The sequence below is a fragment of the Gallinula chloropus genome (genome assembly GCF_964237585.1).
Source record: "Gallinula chloropus genome assembly, chromosome: 26".
Lineage (NCBI taxonomy): Eukaryota > Metazoa > Chordata > Aves > Gruiformes > Rallidae > Gallinula > Gallinula chloropus.
The window spans coordinates 3,826,110-3,840,777 of NC_140111.1; the positions used below are offsets into that span (position 1 = coordinate 3,826,110).

Genomic DNA, 14,668 nt, shown 5'->3' on the forward strand with positions numbered 1-14,668 from the left:
TTAGTTCCAGCTTGTCCTTGGACATGAGAGGGGTTTGGGTGGCCATGAGTCTGACTGCCAATTCTGTGCTATGAGTCCAGTAACATTCACTACTGAGCTATCCATACTGTGAATTCACAAGCAGTGCAAGCACCTTTCAGTCTAGTCATGTTTGATGAACTGTCATGGCCAGTCTCTAGGAAGTGGCTCACATTCAGTTGGGAACTACTGTGGCTATATTAATGAATGTTGCTGTTTATTGGGATTACAGAGTGCCAATTCCTTGGATTGCCAGTGATGATCCACTGTCTACAAAAGCAGGTGCAACTAACATAGCAAGCTAAGGCAGTGCAAAACGACACAGAATTATTTGAGCAATAGAGCAATATAAATAACACTAGAGATTTTTAACTTTCCCAGGATAGCAAAGGGTTCAAATCTCAACCTGTCAAGGTGGGGAAGAAAGGCTCAGTCCATTGACTGGTCCCAGAAGTCAGCGGAGGTTCATGATGGTTCATGATGGTTTCAGTTCTTTACAGGGAGAGTGGTAAGGTGCTGGAACAGGCTGCCCAGAGAGGTGGTGGATGCTCCATCTATCCCTGGAGGTTATTACACAGGTCCTGAGCCTTAGCTACCATGAGAGGTGATTTCTGATATCCTAAGGGCACCTCTGATGGCAGGCAACTCCACTAATAAAAACCAGAACTCTGCCCTGTTAAGTTCTTGCTGTTCCTACCAGGAGACGGGGAAAAAACAACACATTAACAAACCCCAAACATACCTAACCCATATCTATGACCCAAGGAGGCTATTGCCAATGGACTCCACAAGATTCAACTGGAGATATCCCACTCTTCTCCCTGCTACCTGGCTGCAGCAGTGAATGGACACTCTGGGTACTCTGAACAGGTCTAGATCTCCAAATACTGAGGGAGGTAGTCACAAAACCAAGAGACTGTGACATGAGCCCATCACCAAACCACAGCTTAGGTTTTGTAAGAAAAGAAGCAGCAAATGATGTAAGCTGATAGCAGGCTGAGGTTTCCTGTTTCATCTCCAAACTTTGTATATATAGATGGCCATTCCATACCTGTCTCCTGCCTGGCCATCACCACTGTTTTGGCTCTTCAGGGCAGTGGTGGAAGATGCTGCTTCTCCTTCTGCTTGCCAGTGCTTTTCTCCTTCTCCCAGGGGCTGGGGCTGGTGAGTACAGAGAGAAAGGATTTACACAGGGACATGGAAGGGCAGAAAGGAGCCCTGAGCAGGACATCTGTCTGGCACTTGCCTTGCTGCTTTTTGTCATATCTTCTTTCTTTCTGCTCTACTCGTATCTCTCAGCTCAGACTCTGCCTGCAAACAGTGACACATTACAGGTACCACTGCAGTGCCCTTTGACAGCATTTCAGACATCGAGAGTCAAGTGTGGACAGTCATCCCCAGGACGTCTTGCTTCTTTTCCTCTCCATTGTGCATAAGCAATGCCTTAGACAGCCCAAGGAAGGAGACTTTTTGACATCTTTGGCATATGATGCATGCTAGAGGATGACCCTCTATCCTCATGCAGCTCCAAACTTGCCAGTAGTGGCATATGTGCTGTTAACACTTCTCATCTCTCCTCTAGGAAGGATCTTTGGAGGACGGGAAGCCAAGCCTCACTCCAGGCCCTACATGGCTTTTTTAAAAATTAAAAATGCCACAAATACTTCTCACTGTGGAGGATTTCTGATTCGCTCAGATGCAGTGCTCTCAGCAGCTCACTGTGTGACTGGAAAAGGGTAAGGCCCCAACTTTCTTGCAGATGGGGATTTTCAGGTCTCACAGAGAGACAGTTCAGAGCTTCTGTTGGAGAAGAGAGGCTGGTGTGTCTCCCATTCCTTCATTCCCTTTTGTCTTCAGGATAGGAAATCTCAGAGCTATGTCAGTGTGGGGTAAGGGACCCTCAACTGAATTGTGGAAGGATCCCAGGCTACAGAGGGCAGCTTTCTGAGATCTAATCTCTGGGGAGACATATCCCACCAAGACCTCCCTCAAGCCACCTGCCCTGCGGGCTGTGTGGCTCTGATCAGTGTAGCTGTGGAATGTTGGTGTTTTCTGGCAGGAAAGTGAATGTCACAGTGATCCTTGGAGCCCACAACATACATAAAAATGAGCAGAGCCAGCAGAAATTCCGTGTTCGTCATTGGGTCACCCATCCAAAGTATTCAAGCGGCTCCAGACCCAATGACATCGTGCTGCTGAAGGTATGTCCACACACATCCTTGCTTTCCAACAGATTGTCCCTGATCACATCCCCAACATCAGGAACTTGTTCCCATTCCTTTTCTTGCTTTAACCATGAGTTCTCTCTGCTTGGCAGCTGGATCCAAAGGCCCAGCTGACTAATTCAATCAGGTATATCAACTTGCCCAATAAAGTGTCTGTGAAACCCGGAACTGTGTGCACAGTGGCTGGCTGGGGCCGAACATCACCACTAGGGAAAGGAAGCAGTGTGCTGATGGAGGTGGACCTCAAGGTGCAAGATGAAAAAGTTTGTGAAAACGCTTTAAGGAGCTATGTGAAGGATTCTATGATCTGCATTGGTGATGAGCATCTCAGAAAATCAACTTTACGTGTAAGTGTTATTTTGGTCTGCAAGCTTGGGATAAGGTTGTGGCTAGACAGTCAGGTAGATACTCAGGTGGAGGACAAAGAGGATTAAAATGAACTAGCTTCTTCAGGATGGTGTGCTGAGGCTCTTCTCAGGAGCTCTGAAGCTGACATGCTCCCTGAACCTGGGTGTAGCTCCTAAAGTGTCCTGCAGTGTGTGCCTTTTTCCATGGCTCCAGCAGGCTGCAGGTCTCATGTGAATGCTTTGTCCTGTCCTCCTGGCACAGTGGAATGGCTTGTATATGCCCACGTGTGCAGGTGTCTCCAGGCCTGAACTCCTTCACCGATGAGCTTAGAGGAGTAGTAAGGCAGCAACCATTCCTGCAGAGCTGGGCCTGGCAGGAGATGAACAAAAGAGGAGGTCCTTCACCTGGAGGGGCTTAAAGGGCCAGTCTCTTCCTTAGGGCAGGGGGAACTGTGCTCTGACACCTCTGACACCTCCCACTCCTTTTCCTTCACAGGGTGATTCTGGTGGCCCATTAGTCTGCAACAGGCGTGCTCATGGCATTGTTTCTTATGGGCGCAAAACATTCACATTCCCTAAAGTATTTACCAGAATCTCCTATTTTAAACCCTGGATACGTGCACAGCTGAGGAAGTTTGCACTCCAAGATCTGCCTGACTCTCCCTCCTCTGACTAAAATGCTCAATGCCCCATTTCCCCAGTGCATCAAACACCCACTGATGTTCAGAGGCTTCCAGGGGTAGCTGAAATGGAGTCACAGAGGCTCTCACTGCTTCTGCACAGGCTTCTGCACTGAGGAATGTCTCCAAGGCAAGGCAAAAACACAGGTCCCAAGCGCACAAAGAGTTTCGTATTACTCTCTCCTCCCTCTGCTGCCCCACAGAGCTGCCTCCTGCTCTGCCTTCTGTCCCCCAATAAAAGCATGTTCAAACTTGCTTGTGAGTGCTGCCTTCTTGGGAACTGGGTTGAATGCATCAGGGTGGGAATGAGGAGGTGACACTCGGTGGGATGGGTTGATCAAGATGGTGGGTGGGGCATGCACTATAGATCTCAATGCTTACTGGCTGGAAATGCTGCCCATTCTCTCCCTCTGCCTCTTCCAGTTAAGCCAGCAAGTATTTCCAACCACCTCTGCAAAACAGTTACCCAGCCTTTCAGAAACAGAAGCACCACAGCATCCAAGAGGAAGTCATGTGGGTTTCTAGTATCAACCTGAAGGCATATAAGGACCCTTAGACAAACTTCAACCCAACCCATCCTATCCACACACCTTTGCTTCCATCCTCCCACTTATTCTTAGATGAAGCATTTGCTTGGTAGCTGCAAAATGCCTGGGTGCTGAAATGGGGACATTTCCTCTTATTGGATCATCTGCACAGAAAATGCCTAGTCCAGGAGGTGCTCTGCCCAGCTGCTGGAGGTATCGAAACAATCAAAAATGAGAAAGGAAAAAGCAGAGGCACAACCTTGAGCACTTGTGGGAGGGACTTATTGGCTGGCAGGCCACTGCTCCAGAAAGGGTCAGAGGCCACACGGTGTCTATGCCATGCCACCAACTCTGTGGCTTTCTCTGCACTTATTAAATGGCACCAGTATTCAAGATATTCAAGAGTGCTGTCTGTTCCATAGTATGCAGTTATCTTCCTTTTCTCCTTCCTTGCTTGGAAGCTGATTTAAGTGGACTTGCTTTGGATTTCTTCTGTAAGTTCCTTTTGGAGCCCCTGGGCCTGAAGGGGCACGAACCAGAAGGCAATGATTTGTATACACCTCAGTCTAGTGCCTTACAGGCTCCAAACCCTGGAGACTTACTCACTCACAAGCACATTTCCAGAGGAAAACTCTCAAGTATTTATAGAACACAAACTTGGAAAATGCTGGTATGATAGTCTGGATAGTCCCCCAGCGTTAGAACAGACGTAGTCATGGGACTGTCATGGAAGACTAGTGTCTTGTGACAGTCTGGTGGAATGACCTCTAGTTCCCTACAGACATGGTCACTTTGTGACCATGCCAAATGCAGCTAAATAACTTTCCACCTCAGATCACTCTGGTCATGGCTCCCTTACACTTCATCCTGCCTGCAGGCTGAGTTTCACCTTTCTAATTTCACCACTAATTCCTTTTTTTTTAGAAAACATCTCCACATGGATTTAGGGAGACTTCACCCCAAGGACCACTCTTTCAATCTAGGACAGAAGAGGTCAGGCCAGGTTTTCAGTGCCATCCCAGCAGGTCTTGAACACCCCATCCCATCCTCAGGACAGGATGCAGCACATTCAACAGATTATTGCAAACAAACAGCGTCCTTGGGCAACTGCACAGCCTACGTGGACTGCAAGCACTCCCCATTGAAACAATGCCCAAAAAAGCACCAAGCTCCCCTCGAGCTCAAGCTGAAGGAGAGCTCCTTGAAAAGACTGGGCATATGCTGTTCTCTACTACTGATGCTGGGGACCAGAGAGTGTTCCTGAGGATTCATTCTCTGAGCAAGGAAAATGGAGTTGCACTGAACCACACCGTGCTCTGCAGGGTTTATGTGTCTCACTGCTGTAAGGAAACTATCATGAATGCCTACTGTTCTTGAGCAAAGGGGAGGTGTAATTCTTGGAGTGGTTCACAAAGATGGCATAGACTGGGCTTCAATCATCTGAGCATTTAATTTACAGCTGGAGACTTCTTTTGATGGGAGCTTGGTGCATGCAACACTGCAAAAGGCAAGAGAAACCACAGAATTCCAATATCATACTGGCATGGAAGGGACTTAGCAGTTAGTTATTAAAACCTCATGGTCCTTTCAAGATCAACATTGATTTCAGAGTGGGTGGCTCAGGGCTCAGCCCAGTCACATCTTATAAGCTTCCAAAGATGGAATTCCATGGATGACTTTCAATGCACAGGGACTGCCAGAGCAATTCCACACACACCCCCTCTCCCCATTAAATTCCCTTAGAACCTCCACTTTTTCAGTCTGTCCTCCTGTCAAGTACCTCTAGAAATGACCTATTTTTGTCTCCTCAGTAGCCTCTCCACTCATACTGGGAAGTTGTTATAAGGTCCCACTAAGCCTGCTGTTCTCCAGGATCAAGAAACTCTACCACACTCACCCAAGCTTATGAACATCTTTCTTATACTGGAGGACCCCAGACTGGATGCACTATTCCAGAGTCTGTCTAACCAGTGCTGGGTGAAAGGGAAGAAACACCTCCATAGCCTGATGGCTCTGCTCCTCATGATACAGCTCAGTACAGTGTTAGTTTTTCAAGCCCAAGAATCACAAACAGAAGCTTTGAGCAGAAATCAGTTTTACTGATATCAGTGCTGCCAAGGAGGGAAAGTGAGGACAAACTTCTCCTCCAGAGTTAGCTAACAAAGCCCTCTGGGTCCCGCTCCCGCTGAGCTTTGGGTTGCTATTGCAGGTCATGACTTCAGTGCTGAACTAATTTACCACTTGGCTCCCCCTCCTGGAGCATGCTTTAGAGCTCATTCATGAGGGGTGATGAATCTCCAGAAGAAACTACCTCAGTAGATGGCTGTATATTAAGGTGTTGTTTCAGAAAGATTAATGAACACTGTTTATCCCTCTGATGAAAGGTGAGAACAGTAATGCTCCCTCCTTCTCTATTTGCTTTTCTGATCTCTCTTTTTCAGCTGGTAAATGTTGTTTCCCTGATCCTCAGGTGACTTTAAAATTCTTTTAGAAAAGTAACTATTTAAATTGCACATTGGTTTATGAACTAGGACATGACTATCTCTGTTCACTCTCCCTATCCTCCTGTGGTACAAAGGTACACCGTTCTCTTTTCCTCCACTTGCTTTCACTTCTGAAAGGTCTTGCTTTTAGCCCAGTGCAGATTAATTTTGTACCCAAACAGCCCCTGTGAAAATTAGGTCAGCATCTATGTTTTGGGAATCATGTGTAGAAGTTGTGGTGGTTTGACCCTGGCTGGAGGCCAGACGCCTACCAAAGTCACTCTATCCCTCCCCTTTTCAGCTGGACAGGGCAGAAAATGTATATTGAGAGGCTCAGGAGTCAAGATAAGGACAGGGAAAGATCCTTCTGCAACTAGTGTCAGGGGCAAAACACACAACATACAATAAAGGAAAGAAAACTCTCTAATTTAATACACTACTACTACACACACAGTGAGACCAGAGTGGGATAATACGTGCAACCAGATCTTAAAACACCTCCCTGTCGTGTGTGTGTGTGTGGTGTGTGTCTACCTTTCTTTGCAGACTCAACTCATGATTTCTCAATTCATGATGTCTCTCCCTCCTCCCCACATTGTGGTACAGGCAGGGGCAGGGACTGGGGGAATGGGGGTTTCAGTCAGTTCCTCACAAGTTGTTTTCCTACTTAACTGGTGTGGGGGACATTCCTCACACTCTTACCCTGCTCCAGGGTGGGGTCCCACTCACAGGAGACAGTCCTCCATGAATCCAGTACCTGGAGCACTGCTTTCCTCCACCTCCTTCTTCACTGACCTCAGTGTCTGCACAGATTCTCACTCCCTTCACTAGTGGCAAAAAGTAGCTGCTAGAGGGTTTTTTGTTCTTAACTGTGATTCAGAGGCTCTATGACCAGAGCTGATTGGCTTGGCCTTGGTCAATAACGACATCAATCTTGAGCCATATGGTGTTCACTCTGTCCGGACAACAGAAAGCTTCTAGCTGGATCTTGCAGAAGTTACCCCTGCAGCCCCCTCTCCTCCACCAGAAACCAGTGACAAACAGCTACAACAGAAGTCAAAGTCCATACTGCAGTCAGGGAAGATCCAACATACAGTGTAACTGTTCTAAAACATCTCTGATACTACCCACTGGGAGGAGGAAAAACCAAAAAGTTCTGTTAACCCTTTAAAGAACTGTACACATATATTGTCTTATCTTTATGTATTATTATTATTATTTCTGTAACACTTATCATTCTATTCAAGCTTTGATGTGATTTCCCTTGTACTCTGGAAGTATTTTCTGCCTTATTTTCTCTGTTGTGTGGGTTTGGTTTGTTTGGGGTTCTAAGGGACTTTTTTGCCTTTGGAAGCACATCTGTCTCTCTCTGCCTTTCTGTATTTTTAATGTTGGATTGAATATCTTGTGGCCTTGGTGCAGTTGTGTCTTTATTTTTCTTCCTCTGTAGGGGACCCCAAGGCAAATGCACCCAGGGAATCTCACAAAGGTCTCTGAATTCATCCTGGAGGGTGTTTTTGACAACAATCACCTCCAAGGCCTCTACATTACAATATCTTTGTGTCTTTACCTCACTGCTGTCCTCAGCAACTCATTTGTCATTATAGCTACCTTTGTCCACCCGCCGCTTCACACCCCTATGTACTTTTTCATCTCAAACCTGGGCATCCTTGACTTGGTAGGTATCTCCTCAGTTCTGCCCAAGATGTTGGAGAACCTAATCCTGGGCAAGAACACCATCTCCTTTGAGGGCTGTATAGCACAGATCTACACCTTCACTTTCTCAGGCTCAACAGAGCTTATTCTGTTAACAGTCATGTCGTATGACCGGTACGTGGCCATTTGCCAGCCCCTTCACTATGCAGCCGTGATGAGCAGGGGGACTTGCATCTCTCTGGTGGCTGGTGTCTGGGCAATTGGTACCATCAATTCCCTCATAAACACACTTCTTGTGGCACAGCTGGACTTCTGTGGGCCAAATTTAGTCCAAAATTTCTTGTGTGAGATACCCCCGGTCCTTGCCCTGTCCTGCAGCTCAACCTATCTCAGTGAGATCATGGTTTACATGGCAGACATCATCTTGGGCATGGGAAGCTTCCTGCTGGTCATCCTCTCCTATTGCCTCATCATCACCACCATCCTGAAAATCCAGGGTTCTGCAGGGAAGCAGAAAGCCTTCTCCACCTGCTCCTCACACCTTGCTATTGTTGGCTTGTTCTACTCCACCATCATCTACACCTACATCCAGCCAACCAGCACTCCACTGAGGAAGAAAAATAAACCTGTGAGCATTATGTACACTCTGGTGACTCCCTCTCTGAACCCTCTGATCTACAGCCTGCGCAACAAAGTGATCAAAGCAGCCTTCTGGAAAATTGTACCCTTTCACAAGACACATTAATACACACAGACACACGCCCATAATTTTCAGCCCCCCTCTGCATGGTCCACACTCACGGGCAGTTGCAGTGTTGAGTCAAACTTTATTGTTAATAAGGCTGACACTGCTTTCACTGCAGTTCATGTGCCACAATATTGGCAGTTCTTAAGGTGAAAGTACTTAAGCTGAGGATGCCCAGGCCAGGGTGAGGTGAAGAGTCTGTTACTTGGAATCCTCGAGAAAGGGAAGCAAGAGCACAAACTCAATGGAGATGACTACAAGGCAGCTTTCATCAAGTGTCCATACTTAGACCAGCTGAGACTGGAGTTCATTAGCCACCACAGATCTCTTGCTTGTAGTCGCCTGATGGAAAGCACATATTGCTGACCTCTTGAGTTGACCTCTCTTGCAGTCAGCAGAGACAAAAAGGCACTTTAAGGATGGAATTCCTCTGAATTTTCTAAACCTCCTTCTGCTTCTGAAATTAGACCTTAAAATCTGTATCTCCCTGTTGTAAAGAAGAATGCCCTCCTACAGTTACTTCAGCCTGACTGTTGATAACCTATCCAATATTGATGTTTTAATGTTAAATCAGATCTTTACTTAAAAGCATAGAAATCATCTATGAAAATGTCATTTAATATTATGAGAAACAAATCACCTTGATTGTCTCTGCTCATTACTTAAAGGGTTGGACTAGATGACCTTTAAAGATCTCTTCAATGCAAACTGTTCTATGATGCTGTGTGCTTGGTCTCAGGCTACTGCTCATGATTTAACTTCCCTGGATTTATTTTATAAAACTCTGAAAAAGAAAACCATAGAAAGAAACAGCCTAAGTAGATTATAATAATAACAACAATATCATGTTAGAAATATATTTTTAAGATATTCCTCCATGACTGTTTGTGTGCTTTTGGATTTTTAGATGGTGTGTAAAATCCTGACCACCACTGACTTTTGAAGGATGCTCTGCTCCTCACGTGAAGGCAGATATTTATGCACCTGAGAGGTGTTTATTTCCCCCCACTGGTGCAGCAAACACATGTGGTCTGTCGTTCACGACAGAGCTGTGGCAGAAGCACGTTTCCTGCCCTTCTCATGGGCTTGTTGCGAGAAGTAGTGATTCTAAAAACCATTAAAGAGGTGGAGTTTCATGAGAAGACAAGAAAAGACTGTGCTCATTAGGCAAAGCATATGGCCAGACAAGTGCACCAATGAGACAGATGCCTGTTTGTACATGACCAGCACAATTAACAACTCAAACCCTGTTTCTCACACACATTGGCCACCTTGGTCCTTCCCCTTCATCAACCTTGACCCTTGTTTTAAATATCACACTGTTGAAAGACAGTGTCTTCTGCTTCTTGGGCAAAGCCCAAAGCCAAGCACAGACACTCAGTGGATGGACCCTTACCTTCGTCCACGTACCCCCAATCCTAACAGTTCAAGTTGCTTCCCATTGCAAGGAAACCAGGGAGGACACCTGGCTGAGCTCTCACATTTTAGAGGGAATGGGAGTTGAGAGCTTGTGCCCTAATGTGATTATCTTCAGAGAAGATATTGCTGTAGCTCTGCACATTTGAAGTTGGTATTCAGTGTTTTGGTGAGGGGCTTTCTGTGGGCATGTCTGGAGGTCTGCCCTCTGGCCAAGTAGGGAGCAAGATCCCTTGCAGTCCCTTGAAAGGCAGAGGCCTGGACAGTTCACAAGTACAGAGAAACCCATAGGGTTTCCATGCTTCCAGGCAGCGTGCTACAGCTTTGATAGTATAACAAAGTGTGTGAAAAGCCAGGAAGAGGAACTTGCCCAAAGGCAGTAGGACCTGGAGTCCTAATCCTAGCTTTGTCTGCTCCATCACTCACTGCAGCCTCTGCCAAAGCTACTCACTGCCTCACTACCTGTGGGCATTAGGAGTGAGATTCTCCCTTCTGATCACAACCAGGGAACAAATCTCAGTCTCTGTTGCATTCCCCAGTGCTCTAAAGCTGCCCTGTCCTCAGTCAGTTCTAATGACCACTTGCATTTCAAGTCATTTGCAGCAGGGAATGATGTGTCTGGACTCACCTTGATGAAGTTCATTCTTTTAAAATCCATTAACCTCTGCTTCCAGGAAGCAGAGTCACCCAGATTAGATGCTGTGCATGCAGGCTCTGGAAAAATGGAAAGCTGAAAGGTGAAAGCTGGAGAAGCAGATGTTTTCTAAGTCTGAAAAAAATCATGGAGCAACTGCTCTCACAAAGCACATGAGGGTAAATGAAGGGGAGGAAAGGGGGTTGGAACACATTCACAGTCATTTTACATTGACCAAGTGCCAGACAGTGGACTGAGCAGTGTGATTCCATTGCTACTTACGCATTAAGGGTGGGATGGAGTAGTGAGTGTCTTTTACCTTGACTTCAGTAAGTTTTTTGCCATTGTCTGCCAGGATATTCTTCTGCCTAGGTTGGGATGTTATGATCTGAGTGAGTGGACAACTGGATGGGTAAAATAAATTGGATGATGAGACTGAGAGACTAGTGGTGCTGCTTAGGAGGTCCGACAAGTCCAGATCTCCAAATACTGAGGGAGGTAGTCAAAAAACCAAGAGACCGTGACATGGCTTTGTCACCAAACCACACACTAGGGTTTGCAAGAAAAGAAGCAGTAAATGACGTAAGCTGATAGCAGGCTGAGGTTTCCTGTTTCATCTCCAAACTTTGTATATATAGACTGTCATTCTGTACCTGTCTCCTGCCTGGCCATCACCACTGTTTTGGCTCTTCAGGGCAGTGGTGGAAGATGCTGCTTCTCCTTCTGCTTGCAAGTGCTTTTCTCCTTCTCCCAGGGGCTGGGGCTGGTGAGTACAGAGAGATGGGATTTACACAGGGACATGGAAGGGCAGAAACGAACTCTGAGCAGGACATCTGTCTGGCACTTGCCTTGCTGCTTTTTGTCATATCTTCTTTCTTTCTGCTCTACTCGTATCTGTCAACTCAGACTCTGCCTGCAAACAGTGACACATTACAGGTACCACTGCAGTGCCCTTTGACAGCATTTCAGACATCGAGAGTCAAGTGTGGACAGTCATCCCCAGGACGTCTTGCTTGTTTTCCTCTCCATTGTGCATAAGCAATGCCTTAGACAGCCCAAGTCATAAGGAGACTTTTTGGCATCTTTGGCATATGATGCATGCTAGAGGATGACCCTCTATCCTCATGCAGCTCCAAACTTGCCAGGAAGTAGTGGTGTATGTACTGTTAACACTTCTCATGTCTCTTCCAGGAAGGATCATTGGTGGATGGGAAGCCAGGCGTCACTCCAGGCCCTACATGGCTTACTTAAAAATTAAAAGTGCATCAGATACATATATATGTGGAGGATTCCTGATTCGCCCAGATGCAGTGCTCTCAGCAGCTCACTGTGTGACTGGAAAAGGGTAAGGCCCCAACTTTCTTGCAGATGGGGATTTTCAGGTCTCACAGAGAGAGGGTTCAGAGCTCCTGTTGGAGAAGAGAGGCTGGTGTGTCTCCCATTCCTTCATTTTCTTATGTCTTCAGGATAGGAAATCCCAGAGCTATGTCAGTGTGGGGTAAGGGACCCTCAACTGAATTGTGGAAGGATCCCAGGCTACAGAGGGCAGCTTTCTGAGATCTAATCTCTGGGGAGACATATCCCACCAAGACCTCCCTCAACCCACCTGCCCTGCGGGCTGTGTGGCTGTGATCAGTGTAGCTGTGGAATGTTGGTGTTTTCTGGCAGGAAAGTGAATGTCACAGTGATCCTTGGAGCCCACAATGTAAAGAAAAATGAGCCGAGCCAGCAGAAATTCCGTGTTCGTCATTGGGTCACCCATCCAAAGTATTCAGAAGATACCTATGAAAATGACATCGTGCTGCTGAAGGTATGTCCACACACATCCTTGCTTTCCAACTGATTTTCCCTGCTCACCTCCCCAACATCATGAACTTGTTCCCGTTTATTTTCTTGCTTTAACCATGAGTTCTCTCTGCTTGGCAGCTGGATCGAAAGGCCAAGCGGACTAAATCAGTCAGGTGTATCAACTTGCCCCCAAAAAAGCGTCTGGAAACAGGAACCATGTGCACAGTGGCTGGCTGGGGCCGAACATCAACAACAGCACGTGATACCAGTAGTGTGCTGATGGAAGTGGACCTCAAGGTGCAGAGTGAAAATATTTGTGAAGAGTTATTGGAAAACAGATATCTGAAGAAGTCTATGATCTGCATTGGGGATGAGAATAGCAAAAAATCAACTTTCAGTGTAAGTGTTATTTTGGTCTGCAAGCTCGGGATAAGGTTGGGGCTAGACAGTCAGGTAGATACTCAGGTGGAGGACAAAGAGGATTAAAATGAACTAGTTTCTTCAGGATGGTGTGCTGAGGCTCTTCTCAGGAGCTCTGAAGCTGACATGCTCCCTGAACCTGGGTGTAGCTTCCAAAGTGTCCTGCAGTGTGTGCCTTTTTCCATGGCTCCAGCAGGCTGCAGGTCTCATGTGAATGTTTTGTCCTGTCCTCCTGGCACAGTGGAATGGCTTGTATATGCCCACGTGTGCAGTTGTCTCCAGGCCTGAATTCCTTCACCGATGAGCTTAGAGGAGTAGTAAGGCAGCAACCATTCCTGCAGAGCTGGGCCTGGCAGGAGATGAACAAAAGAGGAGGTCCTTCACCTGGAGGGGCTTAAAGGGCCAGTCTCTTCCTTAGGGCAGGGGGAACTGTGCTCTGACACCTCTGACACCTCCCACTCCTTTTCCTTCACAGGGTGATTCTGGTGGCCCATTAGTCTGCAACGGGCGTGCTCATGGCATTGTTTCTTATGGACGCAAAAATTTCACATTCCCTCAAGTATTTACCAGAATCTCCTATTTTAAACCCTGGATACGTGCACAGCTGAGGAAGTTTGCACTCCAAGACCTTCCTGACTCTCCCTCCTCTGACTAAAATGCTCAATGCCCCATTTCCCCAGTGCATCAAACACCCACTGATGTTCAGAGGCTTCCAGGGGTAGCTGAAATGGAGTCACAGAGGCTCTCACTGCTTCTGCACAGGCTTCTGCACTGAGGAATGTCTCCAAGGCAAGGCAAAAACACAGGTCCCAAGCACACACGTTTTCATATTCATCTCTCCTCCTTCTGCTGCCCAACAGATCTGCCTTCTGCTCTGCTTTCTGTCCAGCAATAAAAGCATGTTCAAACTTGCTTGTGAGTGCTGCCTTCTTGGGAACTGGGTTGAAAGCCTCAGCTTGAAAGTTAGGCAGCTCAGTTCAATGTAGCAGTTCCAGATTGTGACCTGAATACATGATTTTGTGACCTTTCACGTACAAGGTGCCTAACAAAGAAAGCTCTTCTGTGTTAACTCCCTTAGCTGCTGCTAATGACCAAATATATGATTTGTAAACCCAAGGGACAGAAGTGCAATTAACATTACTGACCAGAAATAAGAGAGAATTTATTTTATTACACTGAAGGCAGCAGAGATCTAGGTGGACAATTCATTTGGTAGTGTCTTAATCAAAATTCAGAGTTAAGACTTGAAGGAAGATCTTTATTTTTCAGGAAAATGCAGATTAAACACACCCAGCTGAGCTCCTGGCAAGTACACACAGCTCAGTAGGTGTATATTCATCTCCACTGGACTGACTGACTGACTGAGTGGCAGACTGGTGATGTCCATAATCTCAGGGGGGCCTGGACCATTATTTCACCCACATCATAGTAATATCCACAGGTGATTTTTTCACTCTGCTGGGACCAGGCAGTGGCATTCTAAGGTGCATCCATACATGGGGCCACTAGCAGAATCACTAGGTTGAAAAAGACCTTTGAGATCATCAAGTCCAACCGCTTCCTGTGGGGGTGATCTTGGATGAAAAAGTCCCAGGACTGAGAGAGTCTAAAGTAATGAATTGGCACTCTGTTGGCCTACGAGCCTCTCAGATGAAGTTGGGGAATCCCCTGACCATCCTGCTCTGGACAGGTGATTCTGTGGGGAGTGCTGGTGGAAGGAATCTGAAGC

The 14,668-nt window shown here is 46.6% G+C and overlaps 3 protein-coding genes across 3 annotated transcripts; all 3 read left to right on the plus strand.

Moving 5' to 3' along the window:
* Positions 1 to 1,521: 1,521 nt before the first annotated feature.
* LOC311201086 (mast cell protease 1A-like) lies at positions 1,522 to 3,266 on the plus strand (the record flags this gene model as incomplete). Its single annotated transcript, XM_084275392.1, has 4 exons — positions 1,522 to 1,754; positions 2,078 to 2,219; positions 2,336 to 2,590; positions 3,087 to 3,266. The coding sequence occupies 4 exons, from the start codon at positions 1,522 to 1,524 to the stop codon at positions 3,264 to 3,266; spliced, it is 810 nt and encodes a 269-aa protein (XP_084131518.1).
* A 4,479-nt stretch (positions 3,267 to 7,745) lies between these two features.
* Positions 7,746 to 8,681, plus strand: LOC311201088 (olfactory receptor 13G1-like; the record flags this gene model as incomplete). Its single annotated transcript, XM_084275394.1, has 1 exon — positions 7,746 to 8,681. The coding sequence occupies one exon, from the start codon at positions 7,746 to 7,748 to the stop codon at positions 8,679 to 8,681; it is 936 nt and encodes a 311-aa protein (XP_084131520.1).
* Positions 8,682 to 11,439: 2,758 nt separating this feature from the next.
* Positions 11,440 to 13,594, plus strand: LOC311201089 (duodenase-1-like; the record flags this gene model as incomplete). The annotated part of the gene is made up of 5 exons (XM_084275395.1): positions 11,440 to 11,497; positions 11,923 to 12,076; positions 12,400 to 12,541; positions 12,658 to 12,918; positions 13,415 to 13,594. 5 exons carry the CDS (start codon positions 11,440 to 11,442, stop codon positions 13,592 to 13,594), a joined length of 795 nt encoding a protein of 264 aa, XP_084131521.1.
* Positions 13,595 to 14,668: the final 1,074 nt, after the last annotated feature.